General features: G+C 41.1%; 1 protein-coding gene across 1 annotated transcript; it reads right to left on the bottom strand.

Moving 5' to 3' along the window:
* Positions 1-10,562: 10,562 nt before the first annotated feature.
* LOC121374948 lies at positions 10,563-20,568 on the bottom strand. The gene is made up of 3 exons (XM_041502094.1): positions 20,377-20,568; positions 17,396-17,597; positions 10,563-13,143 (listed from the first exon to the last, which is right to left on the bottom strand). Exons 1-3 carry the CDS (start codon positions 20,384-20,386, stop codon positions 10,857-10,859), a joined length of 2,499 nt encoding a protein of 832 aa, XP_041358028.1. The 5' UTR covers positions 20,387-20,568; the 3' UTR covers positions 10,563-10,856.
* Positions 20,569-20,898: the final 330 nt, after the last annotated feature.

Here is a 20,898-nt window from a genome sequence, read left to right as displayed (position 1 = left end):
AAACAAGGAAGCAAGCAAGCAACCAAACAAGCAAGCAAGCAAGCAAACAAACAAGGAAGCAAGCAAGCAAACAAACAAGCAAGCAAGCAAGCAAGCAAACAAACAAGGAAGCAAGCAAGCAAACAAACAAGGAAGCAAGCAAGCAAACAAACAAGGAAGCAATGAAGCAAGCAAGCAAGCAAACAAACAAGGAAGCAAGCAAGCAAACAAGCAAACAAACAAACAAGGAAGCAAGCAAGCAAACAAACAAGGAAGCAAGCAAGCAAACAAACAAGGAAGCAAGCAAGCAAGCAAGCAAACAAACAAGGAAGCAAGGAAGCAAGCAAGCAAACAAACAAGGAAGCAAGCAAGCAAACAAGCAAACAAACAAACAAGGAAGCAAGCAAGCAAACAAACAAGGAAGCAAGCAAGCAAACAAACAAGGAAGCAAGCAAGCAAGCAAGCAAACAAACAAGGAAGCAAGCAAGCAAGCAAACAAACAAGGAAGCAAGCAAGCAAACAAACAAGGAAGCAAGCAAGCTAACCAACAAACAAGCAAGCAAGCAAACAAACAAGGAAGCAAGCAAGCAAGCAAGCAAACAAACAAGGAAGCAAGCAAGCAAGCAAAGAAACAAGGAAGCAAGCAAGCAAACAAACAAGGAAGCAAGCAAGCAAGCAAACAAACAAACAAGGAAGCAAGCAAGCAAACAAACAAGGAAGCAAGCAAGCAAACAAACAAACAAGGAAGCAAGCAAGCAAGCAAACAAACAAACAAGGAAGCAAGCAAGCAAACAAACAAGGAAGCAAGCAAGCAAGCAAACAAACAAGGAAGCAAGCAAGCAAGCAAACAAACAAGGAAGCAAGCAAGCAAGCAAACAAACAAGGAAGCAAGCAAGCAAGCAAACAAACAAGGAAGCAAGCAAGCAAGCAAACAAACAAGGAAGCAAGCAAGCAAGCAAACAAACAAGGAAGCAAGCAAGCAAGCAAACAAACAAGGAAGCAAGCAAGCAAGCAAACAAACAAGGAAGCAAGCAAGCAAGCAAACAAACAAGGAAGCAAGCAAGCAAGCAAACAAGGAAGCAAGCAAGCAAGCAAGCAAACAAACAAGGAAGCAAGCAAGCAAAGAAACAAGGAAGCAAGCAAGCTAACCAACAAACAAGGAAGCAAGCAAGCAAGCAAACAAACAAGGAAGCAAGCAAGCAAACAAACAAGGAAGCAAGCAAGCAAACAAACAAGGAAGCAAGCAAGCTAACCAACAAACAAGCAAGCAAGCAAGCAAGCAAACAAACAAGGAAGCAAGCAAGCAAACAAACAAGGAAGCAAGCAAGCTAACCAACAAACTTAAAGGAGAGGACAATTAAGGCTTTTAGCCTGGAATGCATATTCAACGATATATAATGCACATAATCGTCATTATTGTTTAATATCAACAAGTATAAAAATACAGTTAATTAATAAAACGCTTAAATGTGACGGCTATTACATATAACGGGCGCAGCCATTTTGTACCATCCCAGTGAATGCGCCCTCTGGCGAGCTGGTGGTTACGTAATACCTAACGTGTCACGTCAGGAATTAGTCTTCGAAGTGAAGAAACAAAACATATCTGATTTTTGCGGATCCATCGCAATGTGCTGTAATAATATCCATCCCAGTAAGCCAGCACCAAGTATATATTATTTTTTAATCAAAAGAAACCACCATTGTCAAAGTGTTGAAATAACTGTCAAATGTTTTGTACATGAATTAACCCACGTACTGAAATAATAATCGGAGTGTTTTCTTGGTTAATTTGTCTTTTTTCCCGTGGCCTGTACCTGTAGTTCCTGATTGGCAGGTGTATATTTAGACGGTCCCCAGACACTGTGTCTAGATCCACTAAAACGACGTGCCTCTTTTATTAAGATCACAGGGTATTGTGTGATAACCGCGCTGATACCCCTCAAATCGTAAGGAGGGAGGAGGGGAAGGTGTAGAACAAAACTAGTTATTTCACGTTATCCTGGATCGTGGAATCAATCGCCCTCCCTGGATTCACCCCCCCCCCCCCCCCCCCCCCACCACAACCGCGCCTGTGGCTCAAGATCAGTACATCAATGGCAGATGTTGGACAGTCATGTTTAGGGAACGATACACAAAACAAAGATACATTTTTGTAGCATCAGAGAATTACCCTCCCTCTATCTCTGTCCACTCCCTCTTCTCTCTCTCTCTGATTGTCTGTCTTTCTCCCTCCTCTCTCTCTCTCTCTCTCTCTCTCTCTCTCTCTCTCTCTCTCTCTCTCTCTCTCTCTCTCTCTCTCTCTCTCTCTCTCTCTCTCTCTCTCTCTCTCTCTCTCTGTGTGTGTGTGTGTTTGTGTCTCTCTCTCTCTCTTACAGGCTGGTAGGTACTGGGTTCGGATCCCAGTCGAGGCATGGGATTTTTAATCCAGATACCGACTCCAAACCCTGAGTGAGTGCTCCGCAAGGCTCAATGGGTAGGTGTAAACCACTTGCACCGACCAGTGATCCATAACTGGTTCAACAAAGGCCATGGTTTGTGCTATCCTGCCTGTGGGAAGCGCAAATAAAAGATCCCTTGCTGCCTGTCGTAAAAAGAGTAGCCTATGTGGCGACAGCGGGTTTCCTCTAAAAACAGTGTCAGAATGACCATATGTTTGACGTCCAATAGCCGATGATAAGATAAAAAAATCAATGTGCTCTAGCGGCGTCGTTAAATAATACAAACTTTACTTTTTTACTCTCTCTCTCTCTCTCTCTCTCTCTCTCTCTCTCTCTCTCTCTCTCTCTCTCTCTCTCTCTCTCTCTCTCTCTCTCTCTCTCTCTCTCTCTCTCCCCCTGTGTGTGTGTGTGTGTCTCTGTCTCTCTCTTCCTCTCTGTCTCTGTTTCTGTCTCTCTGTCTGTCTGTCTGTCTGTCTGTCTGTCTCTCTCTCTTCCTCTCTCTCTTCCTCTCTGTCTCTGTGTCTGTGTCTCTCTCCGTCTCTTCCTCTGTCTCTCTGTTTCTGTCTCTCTCTCTCTGTCTGTGCCTCTCTCTCTCTCTCTCTCTCTCTCTCTCTCTCTCTCTCTCTCTCTCTCTCTCGGATGTCTAAAAGAGGAAACCCGCTACATTTTTCCTTTAGTAGCAATGGATCTTTTATATGTACCATCCCACAGACAGAATAGCACATCTTTTGATTTACAAATCGTGGTGCTATGGCTGAAACGAGATATAGGCCGATGGGTTCATCAAGCGAGCGCTCTACCACTGGGCTACGTCCCGCCCTAATACGTAAGAGTCCGAGTTTAAAATGTGTTCACACGGCTGAGATGTCGTTAAAGGGACATTCCTGAGTTTACTGCATTTTAATATGTTTCAGACTAATACAATATTTCTACGATTAAACTTAAATATTAAATATATTTTCTTGTTTAGAATATCAGTGTCTGTATATTCAATGTGTTTCTGGTCGTCTTAATATTTGTAAGAAGCCCAAACTGGAGTTTGTCTTCAAATGATTTCGTACGTACGAAAAACAAATAATATTTTAGGAAATAAAATAAAATTTGATCTAGTAGAAATATTAGAAAGGTCAGAAACACGTTTAATATGCAACCACTGATATTTTATGGAGAAAAATATATTTGATATGTAATTACAATCGTTAAAAATCTCTGTTAGTCGATAACATCTTAAAAATTGCAGCAAAATCAGGAATGTCCCTTTAAACAAATATTCCTTCTCTTTCCTTTTTTTCTGCCGGAATCTAATTCCACGGAAATTATTCTCAGTCAATAATGGCGTTAATCGGTCTGCAAGTAATACCGCAGATGCGCTGTGTGGCGGAATACTCAACTAGGGTATGTTACAAACATAAACCTAGTTTAGAAGTAACAGAGCATATGTTTAAGTCATGTGTTTACGTCAGCTGAGACTATTCTCAGATGAAAGCGTCATAGTAGACTTGATGTCAAGGTTGTATTTATAGTGCGACCTGTCTGAACAGACCACCAGAAGTACCCATGAGGGAAGGAAGGGAATGTTTTAATTAACGACGCACTCAACACATTTTATTTACGGTTATATGGCGTTAGACATATGGTTAAGGACCACACATATATTGAGAGAGGAAACCCGCTGTCGCCACTTCATGGGCTACTCTTTTCAATTTGCAGCAAGGGATCTTTTATATGAACCATCCCAGTCAGAACAGTACATACCACGGCCTTTGTTACACCAATTGTGGAGCACTGGCTGGAGCGAGAAATAGCCCAATAGGTCCACCGACGGGGATCGATCATAGACCGACCGCGCATCAAGCGAGCGCTTAACCACTGGGCTACGTCCCGCCCCTACCCACGAAGTATGGCTTTGTACGTAGCTGACATTTTCGACACTATTAGAGTACATTAATTATTATATCACCGGCTATTGGATGTCAAACGTTTGGTAATTTTGTACTTTCTCACAGACATGACAACACATACCACGGCCTTGATACACCAGCTGTGCGGCACTCAAAGGAATGTGGTAAAAACCCGATGGGTCAGCTCAGAAGGTTCGATCTTACAACCCAAGCGCCTCGTCTAAGCGTTCTACCGACTGAGCTAAATCCCGCCCCATGGCATTTACAGATATTCGTGGGGGGGGGGGGGGGGGGATTTGGGCTCAGTCGGTTGGGTGCTCGCTTGAGGTGCTTGCGTCGCAGGATCGAACCACCTCGTATGATCCATTCAGCTGATCGGGTTTTTTTTTCTTGTTTCAACTAGTGCACCACAACTGGTCAAAGGTCGTAGTATCTGCTTTCCTGTATAAATAAAAGCCCCCTTGCTACTGATGAAAAAATATAGAGTATCTTCTGATGTGTCCGAATTACCAAATGTTTGACATCCAATAGTAGATGATTAATTAATCAATGTTCTCTAGTGGTGTCGTTAAACAAAACAAACTATTTCATATTAATTCAGCTCGCCTGACGCGTGGTCAGTCTAGGATCGATCCTGTTGAGCTATTTCTTGTTTTAGCCGAAGCACCGCAACTGGTATATCAAAGGCCGTGGTATGTGGTGTCATGGCTGTCATGATTGTGAATGAAAAAAAAAAAATTTGCTTCTAATGGAAACATGTAGCGGGTGTCCTCTCTATGACTCACAATTACCAAATGTTTGACATCCAATAGTCGATGATTAATAAATCGAAGTACTCTAGTGGTGTCGCTAAACCAAAAAAACCCCAAACCCAAACAAAAAAACAAAACAAACAAACAAACAAAAAATTTAACTTGATGAATCAGTGCATTTAACTTTAAATTTAATATTTAATATTAAAGGCGCATTCTGGTATAATCATTGCATAATTAATTCTAAAATATCAAAATTATAATTTGCTGCCTATCGGCGTAATTAGTGGTTTACCCAGGAATCTTTGACTTAAAATATAAAGTGTATAGACAAATCTTCATCGGTAGAATTGCCGACGTGGTAACGCGATTCAATTTGAAACTGTGACGTCTAATGTTAAAGGGACATTCTTGAGTTTGCTGCACTTTTTAAGATGTTATCGACTAACAAAGAGTTTTTGACGACTGTAATTGCATATCAAATATATTTTACTGCATAACATGTTAGTGTCTGTATATTAAACGTGTTTCTGATCGTTCTAATATTTGTACTAGGTTAAATTTCATTTTATTTCAAAAAATATAAAAAAAAATCGTACGTAGAAAATTATTTGAAAACAAAATCCAGTTGGGCTTCTTACAATTATTAAGACGACCAGAAACACATTGAATATACAGACACTGATATTCCAAACCAGAAACTATATTTAATATATAAGTTTAATCGTAGAAATATTTTATTAGTCAGAAACATCTTACAATGCAGCAAACTCAGGGATGTCCCTTTAACATGTCGTTCACCCTTATAAGATTTTACAACAATATTCAACTTTATTAGTATTACCCCAGCGGTCACTCGTAACAGGGAAAATATTGTCCATATTTTCTCAGTGAGAAATATTCTGCATTGGCGTAACATACAATATTATTTAACGATTTGACGCTTAGAAACCAATAACATTGTCGGTACTAATTATCAAATGTATGTCCCTCTTGAAATAATTTTCAGCTGAAAATGATTTCACTCCGAACATAAATTTGATAATAATTGGTAACTCGTTCTTCCTACCGGCCTCGGTGGCGTTGTGGCAGGCCATCGGTCTACAGGCTGGTAGGTACTGGGTTCGGATCCCAGTCGAGGCATGGGATTTTTAATCCAGATACCGACTCCAAACCCTGAGTGAGTGCTTCGCAAGGCGTAATGGGTAGGTGTAAACCACTTGCACCGACCAGTGATCCATAACTGGTTCAACAAAGGCCATGGTTTGTGCTATCCTGCCTGTGGGAAGCTCAAATAAAAGATCCCTTGCTGCCTGTCGTAAAAGAGTAGCCTATGTGGCGACAGCGGGTTTCCTCTGAAAAACAGTGTCAGAATGACCATATGTTTGACGTCCAATAGCCGATGATAAGATAAAAAATCAATGTGCTCTAGCGGCGTCGTTAAATAATACAAACTTCTTCTTCTTCTCGTTCTTCTTTTCGTTCGCTTGTTGACTACACGTCGATGCAAGCAGTGACTATGAACGATACTGTTCTCTGTAGATCACTTCTTGTGCCATACAGCTTCTTCTGGAGAGTTGTTGTAGTTGCCCAGGTAGTCTCCCTCATCTGCTGTAGGTTTATGCAGTCTTGGATGACATGTTCGATCGTCTGATCTGCTTATCCACAGGAAAGAAATGTTTTATTTAACGACGCACTCAACACATTTTATTTACGGTTATATGGCGTCAGACATATGGTTAAGGACCACACAGATTTTGAGAGGAAACCCGCTGTCGCCACTACATGGGCTACTCTTTCCGATTAGCAGCAAGGGATCTTTTATTTGCTCTTCACACAGGCAGGATAGCACAAACCATGGCCTTTGTTGAACCAGTTATGGATCACTGGTCGATGCAAGTGGGTTACACCTACCCATTGAGCCTTGCGGAGCACTCACTCAGGGTTTGGAGTCGATATCTGGATTAAAAATCCCATGCCTCGACTGGGATTCGAACCCAGTACCTACCAGCCTGTAGACCGATGACCTAACCACGACGCCACCGAGGCCGGTGCTTATCCACAGGAACACATGAAACAAGGTATCAGCCGGAACCTCTTATGCATATGCTGGTTCAGCCTGTTGTGTCCAGTCCTTAGTCGGAAAATGATGACCTGTTCCTTTTGGACAGCCGGTTATTATCATTGATTTGTTTGGGAGGTCTATAGAGAGATTTAATATGGGATTGCATCTCTTCGTATGCCACCCAGTTATCCTCCTGTTCTTTAGCTGCACCCAGTTTTGCCAGTCTGTCTGCATTTTCATTCCCTGGTATGCAACAATGAGCAGGGATCCATTGTAACATGACTTGATTGACACTGCTGATAGGATGTAGGGTAACTCGTTTATTATTCTTTATTTAATCCATACCCGTGACGTCACATATTGTTCTTAGTGTAGGTTATGTTTAAAAAAACTATAGCCATGAAACAAGAAACAGTGTATTTTCAACTCTTTGTGCATTTGAGCCAGGAATAATAAGATTCCTTCCTACTAATGGAACAAATGTTTTTTTTTACTCTCTCTCTCTCTCTCTCTCTCTCTCTGTGTAATCGCTTTCCAAAATGACATCACTTCGACGTCCCTTTCTAATTACGTTTGAAAATTTTTGACACGGTCCTTGTTATTCGTAAAAAAATTTATTATGGATAATATGCATAATAAATAAATTATTACACTCGCGTGTGAATCGTACTGATTTTACGAAACGAGTGTCAGGATGCATATATTACCTCGCTCACGCTCATGCAATACAAAAATCCTGACACTCGTTTCGTAAAATCAATACGACACACAAGCTGAGCTGTTCGTCATGTCATAGGGTATTACGTGCACATTCAGAATAAGCTGTTGTAGCGCACGCCTGTAGTGGGCACAAGAGCCGGCCCTGGCCGGCTCCTCCATCCATGACAGGAAAGGTGGGGGGAGGGGAGAGGAGCGAGCACCAGCAGCCCGATCGAATCGGTAGCAGGCGGGTGGTGGTGGTGGTGGTGCTATGGAATTTGAATGGAGTATAGAAAAGGGTGAGCAATTTTGATTCGGGGAATTTGGCGCAATTTTTTAACAGTCGGTCGAAAGGTAAATGGCCGAGCTAATATAGGTTTTGATATTAGTGAATCGAGAGTAGCTCGTTGAGCTGTTCGTATAATAATCTCTATTTATATTACTTATTTAATTAATACACTAAACAATTAACAACGAAATTATCATCTATTTTAATTTGACAAACTAATAACTGTCTAATGAACTAATATCTAACTCGTTTAACTATAAACTAAGTATGATGGATCAACGTTTTACACTCGAAGAAAAAAACAGAAGAGGTAATATCAAGGGAAACAACTCTTCAGAGATCATTGATATTCGTCCAACCGATTTAATTCCCTTTATGTTTTTCTTTCTTTCTTTTTCTTCTGCTGGTGGGGCGTTGATAGTCAGAGTTGAGATTTAGTCAGTAGAGCGCTCGCCTCGAGTTCTTAGGTCGACGGATCGAATCTCCTCTATGGACCCAGTCTCTATACCCCCCCCCCCCCCACCCCCACCCACACATCCGTCCCAGCCCTCACGATATCAAAGGCTGTGGTATATATGGCCTGTCGGTGAAAGAGTGCATATAAAATATTCATTGCTGCTATTGAAAAAATAAATGTATCGGGTTTAAAAGAGAATTAGCAAATGTTTGACATCCGATAGCCGATGATTAATGACTAGTGGTGTCGATAAACAAACAACTTGTTTAATCAATGGCTACTGGGTGTCTAGAAAGAAAGAAATGTTTTATTTAACGACGCACTAAACACATTTTATTTACGGTTATATCGCGTCAGACATATGGTTACGGACAACACAAATTTTGAGAGGAAACCCGCTGTCGCCACTACATGGGCTACTCTTCCGATTAGCAGCAAGGGATCTTTTATTTGCGCTTCCCACAGGCAGGATAACACAAACCATGGCCTTTGTTGAACCAGTTACGGAACACTGGTCGGTGCAAGTGTTTTACACCTACCCATTGAGCCTTGCGGAGCACTCACTCAGGGTTTGGAGTCGGTATCTGGATTAAAAATCCCATGCCTCGACTGGGATACGAACCCAGTACCTACCAGCCTGTAGACCGATGGCCTAACCACGACGCCACCGAGGCCGGTACTGGGTGTCTAAGTCCGACTTCCGTGTCTCAAGGCTAGTAGGTCTCGGTTTCGAATGCCTATACCGGTTCCTGTACGGAATTAGACCTGTTTTAACGACTGAGAGAAGTTTAAAGTTTGTTTTGTTAAACGATATCACATTGATTAATTAATCATCGGCTATTGGATGTCAAACAATTGGTAATTTTGACATATAGTCTTACAAAGGAAACCCGGTACATTGTATTTTCCATTAGTAGCAAGGGATCTTTTATATGCAACACCCCACAGACAGGATAGCACACACCACAGCCTTTAATATACCAGTCGTGGTGAACTGGCTGAAACGAGAAATAACCCAATGGGCCCACCGACGAGGATCGATCCCAAACCGACCGCGCATCAAACTCGCTAGACATTAACTGTCCCGATAAGTCACATAGGTTTCTTTTTGTGTACAGGAAAGCGTGCTTGAACCATATTCAACATGAAATCATTATCACTATCTTAGTATTACAATAACCGTACCACGCTATCACCTCAGCAGCTTTCTATAGTCATTGTAAAACTGATTGTGTTTTTGTCTCATTCCAACCAGTGCACCACAACTGGTCAACGGCCGTGGTTACGTGCTTTCCTGTCTTTGGGAAAGTGCATATAAAAGATCTCTTGCTGCATTAGGAAAAATGTAGCGGGTTTTTTTCTGATGACTATATGTCAGATTTACCTAATGTTTGACATCCAAACGCCGATGATTAATTAATCAATGTGCTCTAGTGGTGTCGTTAAACAAAATAAACTTTAAATAACCAAACATTGTTAATGATTACCTATTAATGAAATACCTTGCCCCTCTAACCCCAATTCAATTCAATTTCCATCGACAAGCCTCAAGACAGATGCTACTTTCGCATATATGTTGGAGGTGGTCAAACAGTTTTGTTTTGTTTAACGAAACCACTAGAACAGATTGTTTTATTAATCATCGGCTATTGGATGTCAAACATTTGGTAATTTCGTCATATAGTCTTAGAGAGGAAACCCGCTACATTTTTCTATTAGTAGCAAGGATTTTTTTTTTTATGTGCACCATCTCACAAACAGAGGCGAGAAATATTTCAATGGGCCCACCGACGGGGATCAATCTCAGACTGACCGCGCATCAGGCGGACGCTTTACCACTGGGCTACATCCCGCCCCCTAAAGACAAATATATGTTGTAGATGGTTGCAATCTTTGAAAGTTCTAAACTGATGCATTAGGAAACCTTTTTTTCTGAATAAATATTCCAACAAAAGCAACAAAAACAGCAAAACCACAAATTAGGAAAACAATGTATACATAAACAATATTCCGTATAAATCAGATATAAGATAACCACAAAACATAAACAAAACAGTTTCTAACAAGCTTCGTTGTTTTCTTTCTATAGATTCGCCAAATTTTTCTAGAACTTGCTGTATAACCTAAATAGCATACAACTACTGCATAGTGTTGCCAAGTTAAGTATCTGGCGTGATTCTAAAGAATACTATTAAACCGACAACAATCTGTCTCATAACAACACACTTGTATCACAGCATTGCATCATTTCGACTACATTTCCATAAACAGGGTCACAAGCTTAACTGAAGATCATCTTGATCAATCGAGACTCCAATAATTGCTTTTCTGCCTTCAGCTGTAAAAGAGTTACTTCCGAGAATCAAGCGTTTCACATTCCGTGCGGTAATGACGTCTATGACCTTGTCCTTCAAATCATCGGAGATCCCGTTTCCGGTCAGATCTAGAGACCGTAACGAACCGCTGCGAACAACAGCGTCCAGTATGACCCCGGCTTTTTCAGCGAGGCCATTCTGACACAGCGTCAACTCGTTCAAAACCTCGGAACTTTCTATCAAGGCCTTGATCCATTCACACACTTCCGGTGTCATGGAATACCGGAAATGTTGCGTATTAATGTCGGCGGAATTGAATTTTCTCTTGGCGGACAGCGTGTTTAGATGCAAGACCCGCAAAGATCTGCACGACACCACCAGAGCCTGGAGAACACACCGGAGCTTCGACGGGGGAATGTAGCAGAAGTCCAGCGACAGTAGAACGAGATTCGCCGATTGCTGGATCTTGTTGAGGAGGTCGGGAGCGGACGCTTCCAGATTGCATTTCTGAATCTCCAGCTTTTCGAATATGGCCGGCCAGCAGCGGATTACGTAGGCGGCTTTGTGTTGATGCTGAAAGTTCTCTACCGTCAGACTCTTGAGGGACAGTCCCTTGTGGAACACAGAGCGGACCCGTCTGTGTTTCTCCGCTGTCAGGTTGTAAACGCTGTTCATCGGGCCCCGTACAGTGAGATTGATGATGTGGCCGTTGTCCTTAAAAATATCACAAAGAAAATCGACCAGGAAACTCGTCTCTGCTATGCTTATGGCGCTTACCATCAACGTGGTTAGTGACGTCATTACATTAAGGGCTTTGGCCAATCGGAGCGGTTCGGAATGACCGTTGACCATACCGTCAAGGTGAAGGACGATTCCGCTAGTGATATACGTCTGCTTGTTCTTGGTGTGCATTATGAGTTCCGTGAAGTCCTCGATGGTTCGTTTTGAACAATCATGGAAGGAAAATTCTAGAATGTTGGGGAAAGATTTCGCTACATGGTCACAGAACTCTTCTTCGAATTCGACCTCGTGCAGGCAGTTGAGGATTTTTCCGAAATGCCGCAGCATGCCTTTCGTGATGTGGTGACTGGGCGATTGTATGGTGACGAATCGCTTTTGAACTTCCTGTATCATCGACCGGAACATCCGGTGCAGGAGATCCGTTTCTGCGCAGAGCTTCAGCTGACGACAGCACATACTGAGAAGATTGAGAAAGAACTTCTCTTCCATTATTCGCCTCAGCACCGACTCGGACTCCACGTCAGTCTTTAGTAGCGTGACGGCGTGCTGGACGGCGAAGAAATCGCGAAAACACCTCGACGTGAACGCAAACGCCGTAACCGACGTCGTCAGTGGCCCGTGAATGTCGTGCACAAAACAGAAATCGCACATGTGCTGTCGGCGAAACCACTCTGGAAATCTCTCCGCCTGCAGGTGATGCTTGCAATCGGACATGCCGAGGAATGCCTGCTCCGCCAGGACGTCGGTGCAGTGCTGTATGTCGACGCTGATGTCCGCTTCCGCTCGTCGTTGCAGCGTGACCGGAACAGCCATTCGGACAATGCCTCGCAGCAAGTCGTACTTGTGTCTGAGACAGACCCCGTTTTCGATGGCGTTGAGGTAGGAGATGACGGCCGACAGCGTCAGGGGATTGCGGTTGAACTCCTGTTGACAGTCCAGCTTGTGGAGGCAGACCATTTTCTCCTCGGGTTTCTCGGAAGCCTTTTTCAGCTGTCGGAAAAGAACCTTGTTGCTGTATTCCGGGTTTATCCCGTAGCAGTAGTACATGCAGTCGAACAGGTCCTTGTCCATGGTCCCGACGGACGCCAGAACGGTGACTCTGGAAAACAGCATGTCCGGACGGCTGATCGTGCGCACAATGCGTTCTTTTATGGGCGGGGAATCGGTGACGTTGTCGAAAATGACGTCCACGTCATTTCCGTTCTTCTCCAACCAGTCAGATACGTCCTTGCGTGAAACGTCAACTCCTTCCTGTTGGAGGTAACCAACGAGCGTGTTTGTTACGAGGCAGGATTCCGAACTGAATGGCTCTAATGTGGCGCAGTCTACGTAGATAATGAGATTGTTTGCAATGTCGGGCGAGTTGGATTGGAATTTCTCCCACTTGTGTAGCACATTGTAGCACAGGGTAGTTTTACCCACCCCGATTTCTCCTTCTAACAAAATCTTCCGACATCCGTTTGGTTTTGGAGATATCAAATCGTCAACTGACGCTGGTTCTAGCCTACAAATAGAAGTAATAACATTATTAGTATGTGGTCATAATAATGATAATAAATAGTCGATATTACTTTATTATTAACATGGAAATCATAGTTAAAGGGACATTCCTGAGTTTGCTGCATTGTAAGCTGTTTCCGACTATTAAAATATTTCTACGATTAAACTTACATATTAAATATATTTTCTTGTTTAGAATATCAATGTCTGTATATTCAATGTGTTTCTGGTCGTCTTAATATTTGTAAGAAGCCCAAACTGGACATTGTCTTCAAATAATTTTTGGAAATTTAACCTACTATAAATATTAGGACGACCAGAAACACGTTTAATATACAGCCACTAATATTTTATGCAGAAAAATATATTTGATGTGTAATTACAATCGTTAAAAAGTCTTTGTTAATGGATAACATCTTTAAAAATGCAGCATACTCAGGAATGTCCCTTTAAAGCGAAATTAGTGGTAACACCAATAATACTACTAATAATAAAACCACAAACAACAACAAAACAACACTACTACTACTACTACTACTACTACTACTACTACTACTGCTACTACTCTACTACTGCTGCTACTAGTACTACTACTACTGCTGCTACTACTACTACTACTACTGCTACTACTACTACTCGACTACTACTCTACTACTACTACTCTACTACTACTACTCTACTACTACTACTACTACTGCTACTACTCTACTACTGCTGCTACTAGTACTACTACTACTACTGCTACTACTACTACTACTACTCGACTACTACTCTACTACTACTACTACTACTCTACTACTACTACTCTACTACTACTACTACTACTGCTACTACTCTACTACTGCTGCTACTAGTACTACTACTACTGCTGCTACTACTACTACTACTACTACTACTGCTACTACTACTACTACTACTCGACTACTACTCTACTACTACTACTACTACTCTACTACTACTACTCTACTACTACTACTACTACTGCTACTGCTACTACTACTACTACTGCTGCTACTAGTACTACTACTACTAGTACTACTACTGCTGCTACTACTACTACTACTACTGCTACTACTACTACTCTACTACTACTCTACTACTACTACTGCTACTACTACTGCTACTACTACTACTACTGCTACTACTACTACTCTACTACTACTACTACTGCTACTGCTACTACTGCTACTGCTACTACTACTACTGCTACTACTACTACTACTCTACTACTACTGCTACTACTGCTACTGCTACTGCTACTACTACTACTACTACTCTACTACTACTACTACTACTACTACTACTGCTACTACTCTACTACTACTGCTACTACTCTACTACTACTACTACTCTACTACTACTACTCTACTACTACTGCTACTACTACTACTCTACTCTACTCTACTACTACTACTCTACTACTACTACTACTCTACTACTACTACTCTACTACTACTACTCTACTACTACTCTACTACTACTCTACTACTACTACTCTACTACCACTACTACTACTCTACTACCACTACTCTACTACTACTACTACTCTACTACCACTCTACTACTACTACTACTACTCTACTACCACTACTCTACTACTACCACTACTACTACTCTACTACCACTACTACTACTCTACTACTACTCTACTACTACTACTACTCTACTACTACTCTACTACTCTACTACTACTACTACGACTACTCTACTACTACTATACTACTACTACTCTACTACTACTACTCTACTACTACTACTACTCTACTATTACTACTCTACTACTACTACTACTACTACTCGACTACTCCTACTACTAGTATCATTATGTATTATTTATATCTAGAACAATAAATTTAGACCAGCAACAACAAAACTACTACTACTACTACTACGACTACTCTACTACTACGACTACTCTACTACTACTACTACTACTACTCTACTACTACTACTACTCTACTACTCCTACTACTAGTATCATTATGTATTATTTATATCTAGAACAATAATTTAGACCAGCAACAACAAAACTACTACTACTACTAGTATTATTGTTTTATTTATATCTAGAACAATAATTTAGAAACTGCACATTAATATATATATATATATATATATATATATATATATATATATATATATATATATATATATATATATACCAAGACAATTTTTCCCTTTTTTTTTTCTACGTCAAGTCACACTGCAACCCTAGCAACTGACCACGGCACACGTCAATGCCATGGGGATTGCCGCGGTATTTTCAATTTTCACCGCATTCAGTTTGCTATGTCACTTTAATTATTTCTTGTTTTATAATAGTGACAAACTAAACTCCTCTCTAATTCATTAACCACAGAACTGCTGTGGAAAATGCTGTGGGGATTCTTTTTTCACGACATACTACTACTACTGCTGCTACTACTACTACTACTACTGCTACTACTACTACTCGACTACTACTCTACTACTACTACTCTACTACTACTACTCTACTACTACTACTACTACTGCTACTACTCTACTACTGCTGCTACTAGTACTACTACTACTACTGCTACTACTACTACTACTACTCGACTACTACTCTACTACTACTACTACTACTCTACTACTCTACTACTACTACTACTACTGCTACTACTCTACTACTGCTGCTACTAGTACTACTACTACTGCTGCTACTACTACTACTACTACTACTACTACTCGACTACTACTCTACTACTACTACTACTACTCTACTACTACTACTCTACTACTACTACTACTACTGCTACTACTACTACTACTGCTGCTACTAGTACTACTACTACTAGTACTACTACTGCTGCTACTACTACTACTACTACTGCTACTACTACTACTCTACTACTACTACTACTCTACTACTACTACTGCTACTACTACTGCTACTACTACTACTACTGCTACTACTACTACTCTACTACTACTACTACTGCTACTGCTACTACTGCTACTGCTACTACTACTACTGCTACTACTACTACTACTCTACTACTACTGCTACTACTGCTACTGCTACTGCTACTACTACTACTACTACTCTACTACTACTACTACTACTACTACTACTGCTACTACTCTACTACTACTGCTACTACTCTACTACTACTACTACTCTACTACTACTACTCTACTACTACTGCTACTACTACTACTCTACTCTACTCTACTACTACTACTCTACTACTACTACTACTCTACTACTACTACTCTACTACTACTACTCTACTACTACTCTACTACTACTCTACTACTACTACTCTACTACCACTACTACTACTCTACTACCACTACTCTACTACTACTACTACTCTACTACCACTCTACTACTACTACTACTACTCTACTACCACTACTCTACTACTACCACTACTACTACTCTACTACCACTACTACTACTCTACTACTACTCTACTACTACTACTACTCTACTACTACTCTACTACTCTACTACTACTACTACGACTACTCTACTACTACTATACTACTACTACTCTACTACTACTACTCTACTACTACTACTACTCTACTACTACTACTACTACTACTCGACTACTCCTACTACTAGTATCATTATGTATTATTTATATCTAGAACAATAAATTTAGACCAGCAACAACAAAACTACTACTACTACTACTACGACTACTCTACTACTACGACTACTCTACTACTACTACTACTCTACTACTACTACTACTCTACTACTCCTACTACTAGTATCATTATGTATTATTTATATCTAGAACAATAATTTAGACCAGCAACAACAAAACTACTACTACTACTAGTATTATTGTTTTATTTATATCTAGAACAATAATTTAGAAACTGCACATTAATATATATATATATATATATATATATATATATATATATATATATATATATATATACCAAGACAATTTTTCCCTTTTTTTTTCTACGTCAAGTCACACTGCAACCCTAGCAACTGACCACGGCACACGTCAATGCCATGGGGATTGCCGCGGTATTTTCAATTTTCACCGCATTCAGTTTGCTATGTCACTTTAATTATTTCTTGTTTTATAATAGTGACAAACTAAACTCCTCTCTAATTCATTAACCACAGAACTGCTGTGGAAAATGCTGTGGGGATTCTTTTTTCACGACATATTTTGCCGCGGCCATTTTCTAAATTTCCAGGGTTGCACTGATATTATAGTCCAAACCCACTTCTAGTGGCGGCTGGGACGGGGTGTAATAACCTTGCGAGTGGCGTGTACGATGGATTCTTGCTCGTGTGCAGATCGGACCGGACCCGGAAACGTGGAACTCTTTTGATAAGGAAGTACGGTTCTTTCAGCGGCAGATTTCTCTCCAAGTTGCATGACCTGACTATGTGTTCCTGACCGTGCTTTCGATATACGTTCCTGAGGGAGGTGTATACTATATCGTCAAGATCCATTTCTGAAAAATAGAGAAAGAAAAAGAGATACATTATCATAGTGCAACCGTGAACAAGCATTCTGAAAGTACTGTTAAAACAATACATATCCCCTACCGGACGCAACAATGTTTCGTATCTTCTACACTGAAGGGCCATAACTCTTTGAAAACTGGGTAAATCGCCATGGACGTAACACTTGATCTGTATCAGAACATAATAAAGATATATACGAAATTTCAGCTCAGTATCTTGAGGCATTGCAAAACAAAAGTCCTGAAAACTAATTTTCATGTCTCTTGAGTTCAAGGGCCATAACTCTGTCAAAAATGAGTAAATCGCCATGACAGTCAAACTTTATCTGTAACAGTACACGTTAAGCCATACGCAAAATATCACCTCAATATCTCAAGGAAGTTTGAAAAAAAAAAAACCCAAACAAACATCTGGAAAAGTGTATACATGTATGTTGGACTGACAGACAGACAGAAGGACGGAGATGAAACCTGTAGTCCCTCCGGTGGGATCAGTAGGGGTCTAATAACAGCTACAACAGCAACTCGATTCTTTTCATACATCTACATCCTAAAAGGTCGTGAAATTTGCAAACGTCATTTTCCAGGACTGGAATTTTGAAATGCACCAGGAAAGTTCTATAATATTATAGGTTGAAAAGTATTTGGTTCCCATTTAAATTAACAATAACCATGGAAGTCCGCATCAAAACATTGCTATATTATAAGTTGAGAGAAGACTCGGGCTGTTGCACAACGACACAGGAGGAATATATACATAAAGAGTTTGTTGTATGATTATATGTTAACATGAGGATCACAGAAAAATCCTTTAAAATCCTAAAGCAAAAGTCACGAACAATATTTTTAACAGTTATGGAATGAAATAATCATTCTTATGTGGGATAGGATTATTTCAGTCAAGTCTCTGACGTCACATTATGTGCACGAGGACGGAAGAGTCCTATGCCACATAAGTTCACAGGCTATCGGATGTCAAACATTTGGTAATTCTGACACGTAGTCATCAGCGGAAATCCGCTACATTGTTCCTAATTTTTTTATATGCACTTTCCCACAGACAGGAAAGCATACATCACGACCTTTGACCATTTGTGGTGCACAGGTTGGAATGAGAAGAAAAAACCCCAATCAGTTGAATGGATACACCAAGGTGATTCGATACTGCGAGGCAAGCACCTCAAGCGAGCACTCAACCGACTGACCTAAACCCCGCTCCTGCATAGAAATGGTTATTTTTCTCCCATCCAATGAACGTAAATAAAGAGTCCAATTTTTTTTTTTTAATTTTCATTGTTCAAACCCAATAGCATATCACTATTGTTGCGCTGGAGTGTCGTTAAACAGACATACATTCATTGTTCAATAATATAAACATACCTCAAAATAGTTTACAATAAACGAATAACCCAAAACTATCACCATACTTTACCTATAACATCGTGTTTTCTGTTGCTGAAGTAAATAAAAACTACCTTAGCCAACAAGATGACATGACCGTGCAAGACAGATTCATTCCGTACGGAGTGACGTCAGTTGCGCATGGCTGGGGATGGGAGAAATATATTTCTTACACGCAAGTTGGTGAGAACCTCCTACATTATTTTTGATATCACACACTAACACAACTACGTGTCATGTCACTTTAAGGACATACAGTTGACTTCTCCTAGCCGATGACCCAATCGCCAAAGCTTTGCATCCAATGAAACAAAGCATAATGAAATCGATTACTATGAAACTGATTTTCTCTGTGACGCGTACATTAACTACAATTGCTAGGGCCGTAAATAGCTTGGATATTTTGAAACAATAAGTTGTAAGATAAATGGTATCTGACGGCCACTCATATATGATTCCCCCCCCCCCCTCTCTCTCTCTCTCTCTCTCTCTGTGTGTTTCTCCCCCCCCCCCTCTTGTCTTCCCGCGCTGTCTTCATATATCTCTCTCCCTCCCTTCCCCCTCTCTATCTCTATCTCTCTGTTTCTCCCTCTCTCTCTCTCGTCTTCCCGCGCTGTCTTAATATATCTCTCTCTCTCCCTCCCTCCCCCCCCCCCCCTCTCTTTCTCTCTCTCTATTTTGTTTTTTGGACGCAGTTGTCCTCACATAAATCCCCATCCGCAATGTGGTTATAAAAGGTACCGCAATGTGGTTATAAAAGGTACCGCAATGTGGTTATAAAAGGTACCACAATGTGGTTATAAAAGGTACCTTTTCAATACACTCGATACCGTGTGGTAAGTCTATGATACAGCTAAACTGAGCTGTACATATTTTACTCTCAAAATTCCTGAGTTAAAACCAGGGCCGTGCCCTCCGGGGGGGGGGGGGGGGGGGGGGGGGGGGGGGGGGGGGGGGGGGGCAGCTGCCCCCCCTGAGAATCTTGTCCTTTTTTTTTTTTTATATATATCTCCAGTAATAGCATAGAAATGTTTAATCTTTATAGTATGTTAAAAATTATTTATAAAATTTAGTGCCCCACCATGGATTTTGGTCAGGGTACGGCCCTGAAAACAACACGTGAACACAGCAGGTGTGCAGCACGCACATTATAAATAGCACGGATTGCAAATAGGTACATTCCATATCAAGTGATTGCTTTGTTAACGGCAACACCAAAGGTGGTGGCGTAAAAAAGTATGAATGTGTGTGTATGTGTGCGTGTGTGTATGTGTGTGAGTGGGCCCCCGTGCCCATCCACCCCTCTGAGTACGCCACTGATGTGTACTCAGCTTGGTACACAGTGGTTATGAAATTATGTACTCACCCGAGTACATTGCGTACAGTATGCGGTAACGCCCATGTTGGAGCACGTTGTATACGTCAGCAGGGCTGAGTTCAGCCAGACCGAGCAGGAAACGTCCACTAGAGTGGTTTATGCGCTTCACGAGATGTAGCCCAGTGGTAGAGCGTTCGCTTGATGCGTTGTCGGTTTGGGACTGATCCCCGACAGTGGGCCCATTGAGCTATTTCTCGTTCCAGCCAGTGCACCACGACTTGTATATCAAAGGCCGTGGTATGTGCTATCCTGTCTGTGGGATGGTGCATGTAAAAGATCCCTTGCTGCATTAGGAAAAATGTAGCTGGTTTACAATCCTCTGCTGACTATAAATCAGAATTACCAAATGTTTGAAATCCAATAGCCGAAGATTAATCAACGTGCTCTAGTGGTGTCGTTAAACAAAACAAACAAACTTCTCTCTTATCCAGATATAACTATATAGCGAAAACACGGAATGTGCTATCCTGTCTGTGGAATGGTGCATATAAAAAATCCCTTGCTGCATTA

The sequence above is a fragment of the Gigantopelta aegis genome, chromosome 1 (genome assembly GCF_016097555.1).
Source record: "Gigantopelta aegis isolate Gae_Host chromosome 1, Gae_host_genome, whole genome shotgun sequence".
In the NCBI taxonomy this organism is placed as follows: domain Eukaryota; kingdom Metazoa; phylum Mollusca; class Gastropoda; order Neomphalida; family Peltospiridae; genus Gigantopelta; species Gigantopelta aegis.
The sequence above is the reverse complement of the archived record's forward strand: the minus strand, read 5'-3'. Positions and strand labels throughout refer to the sequence as shown.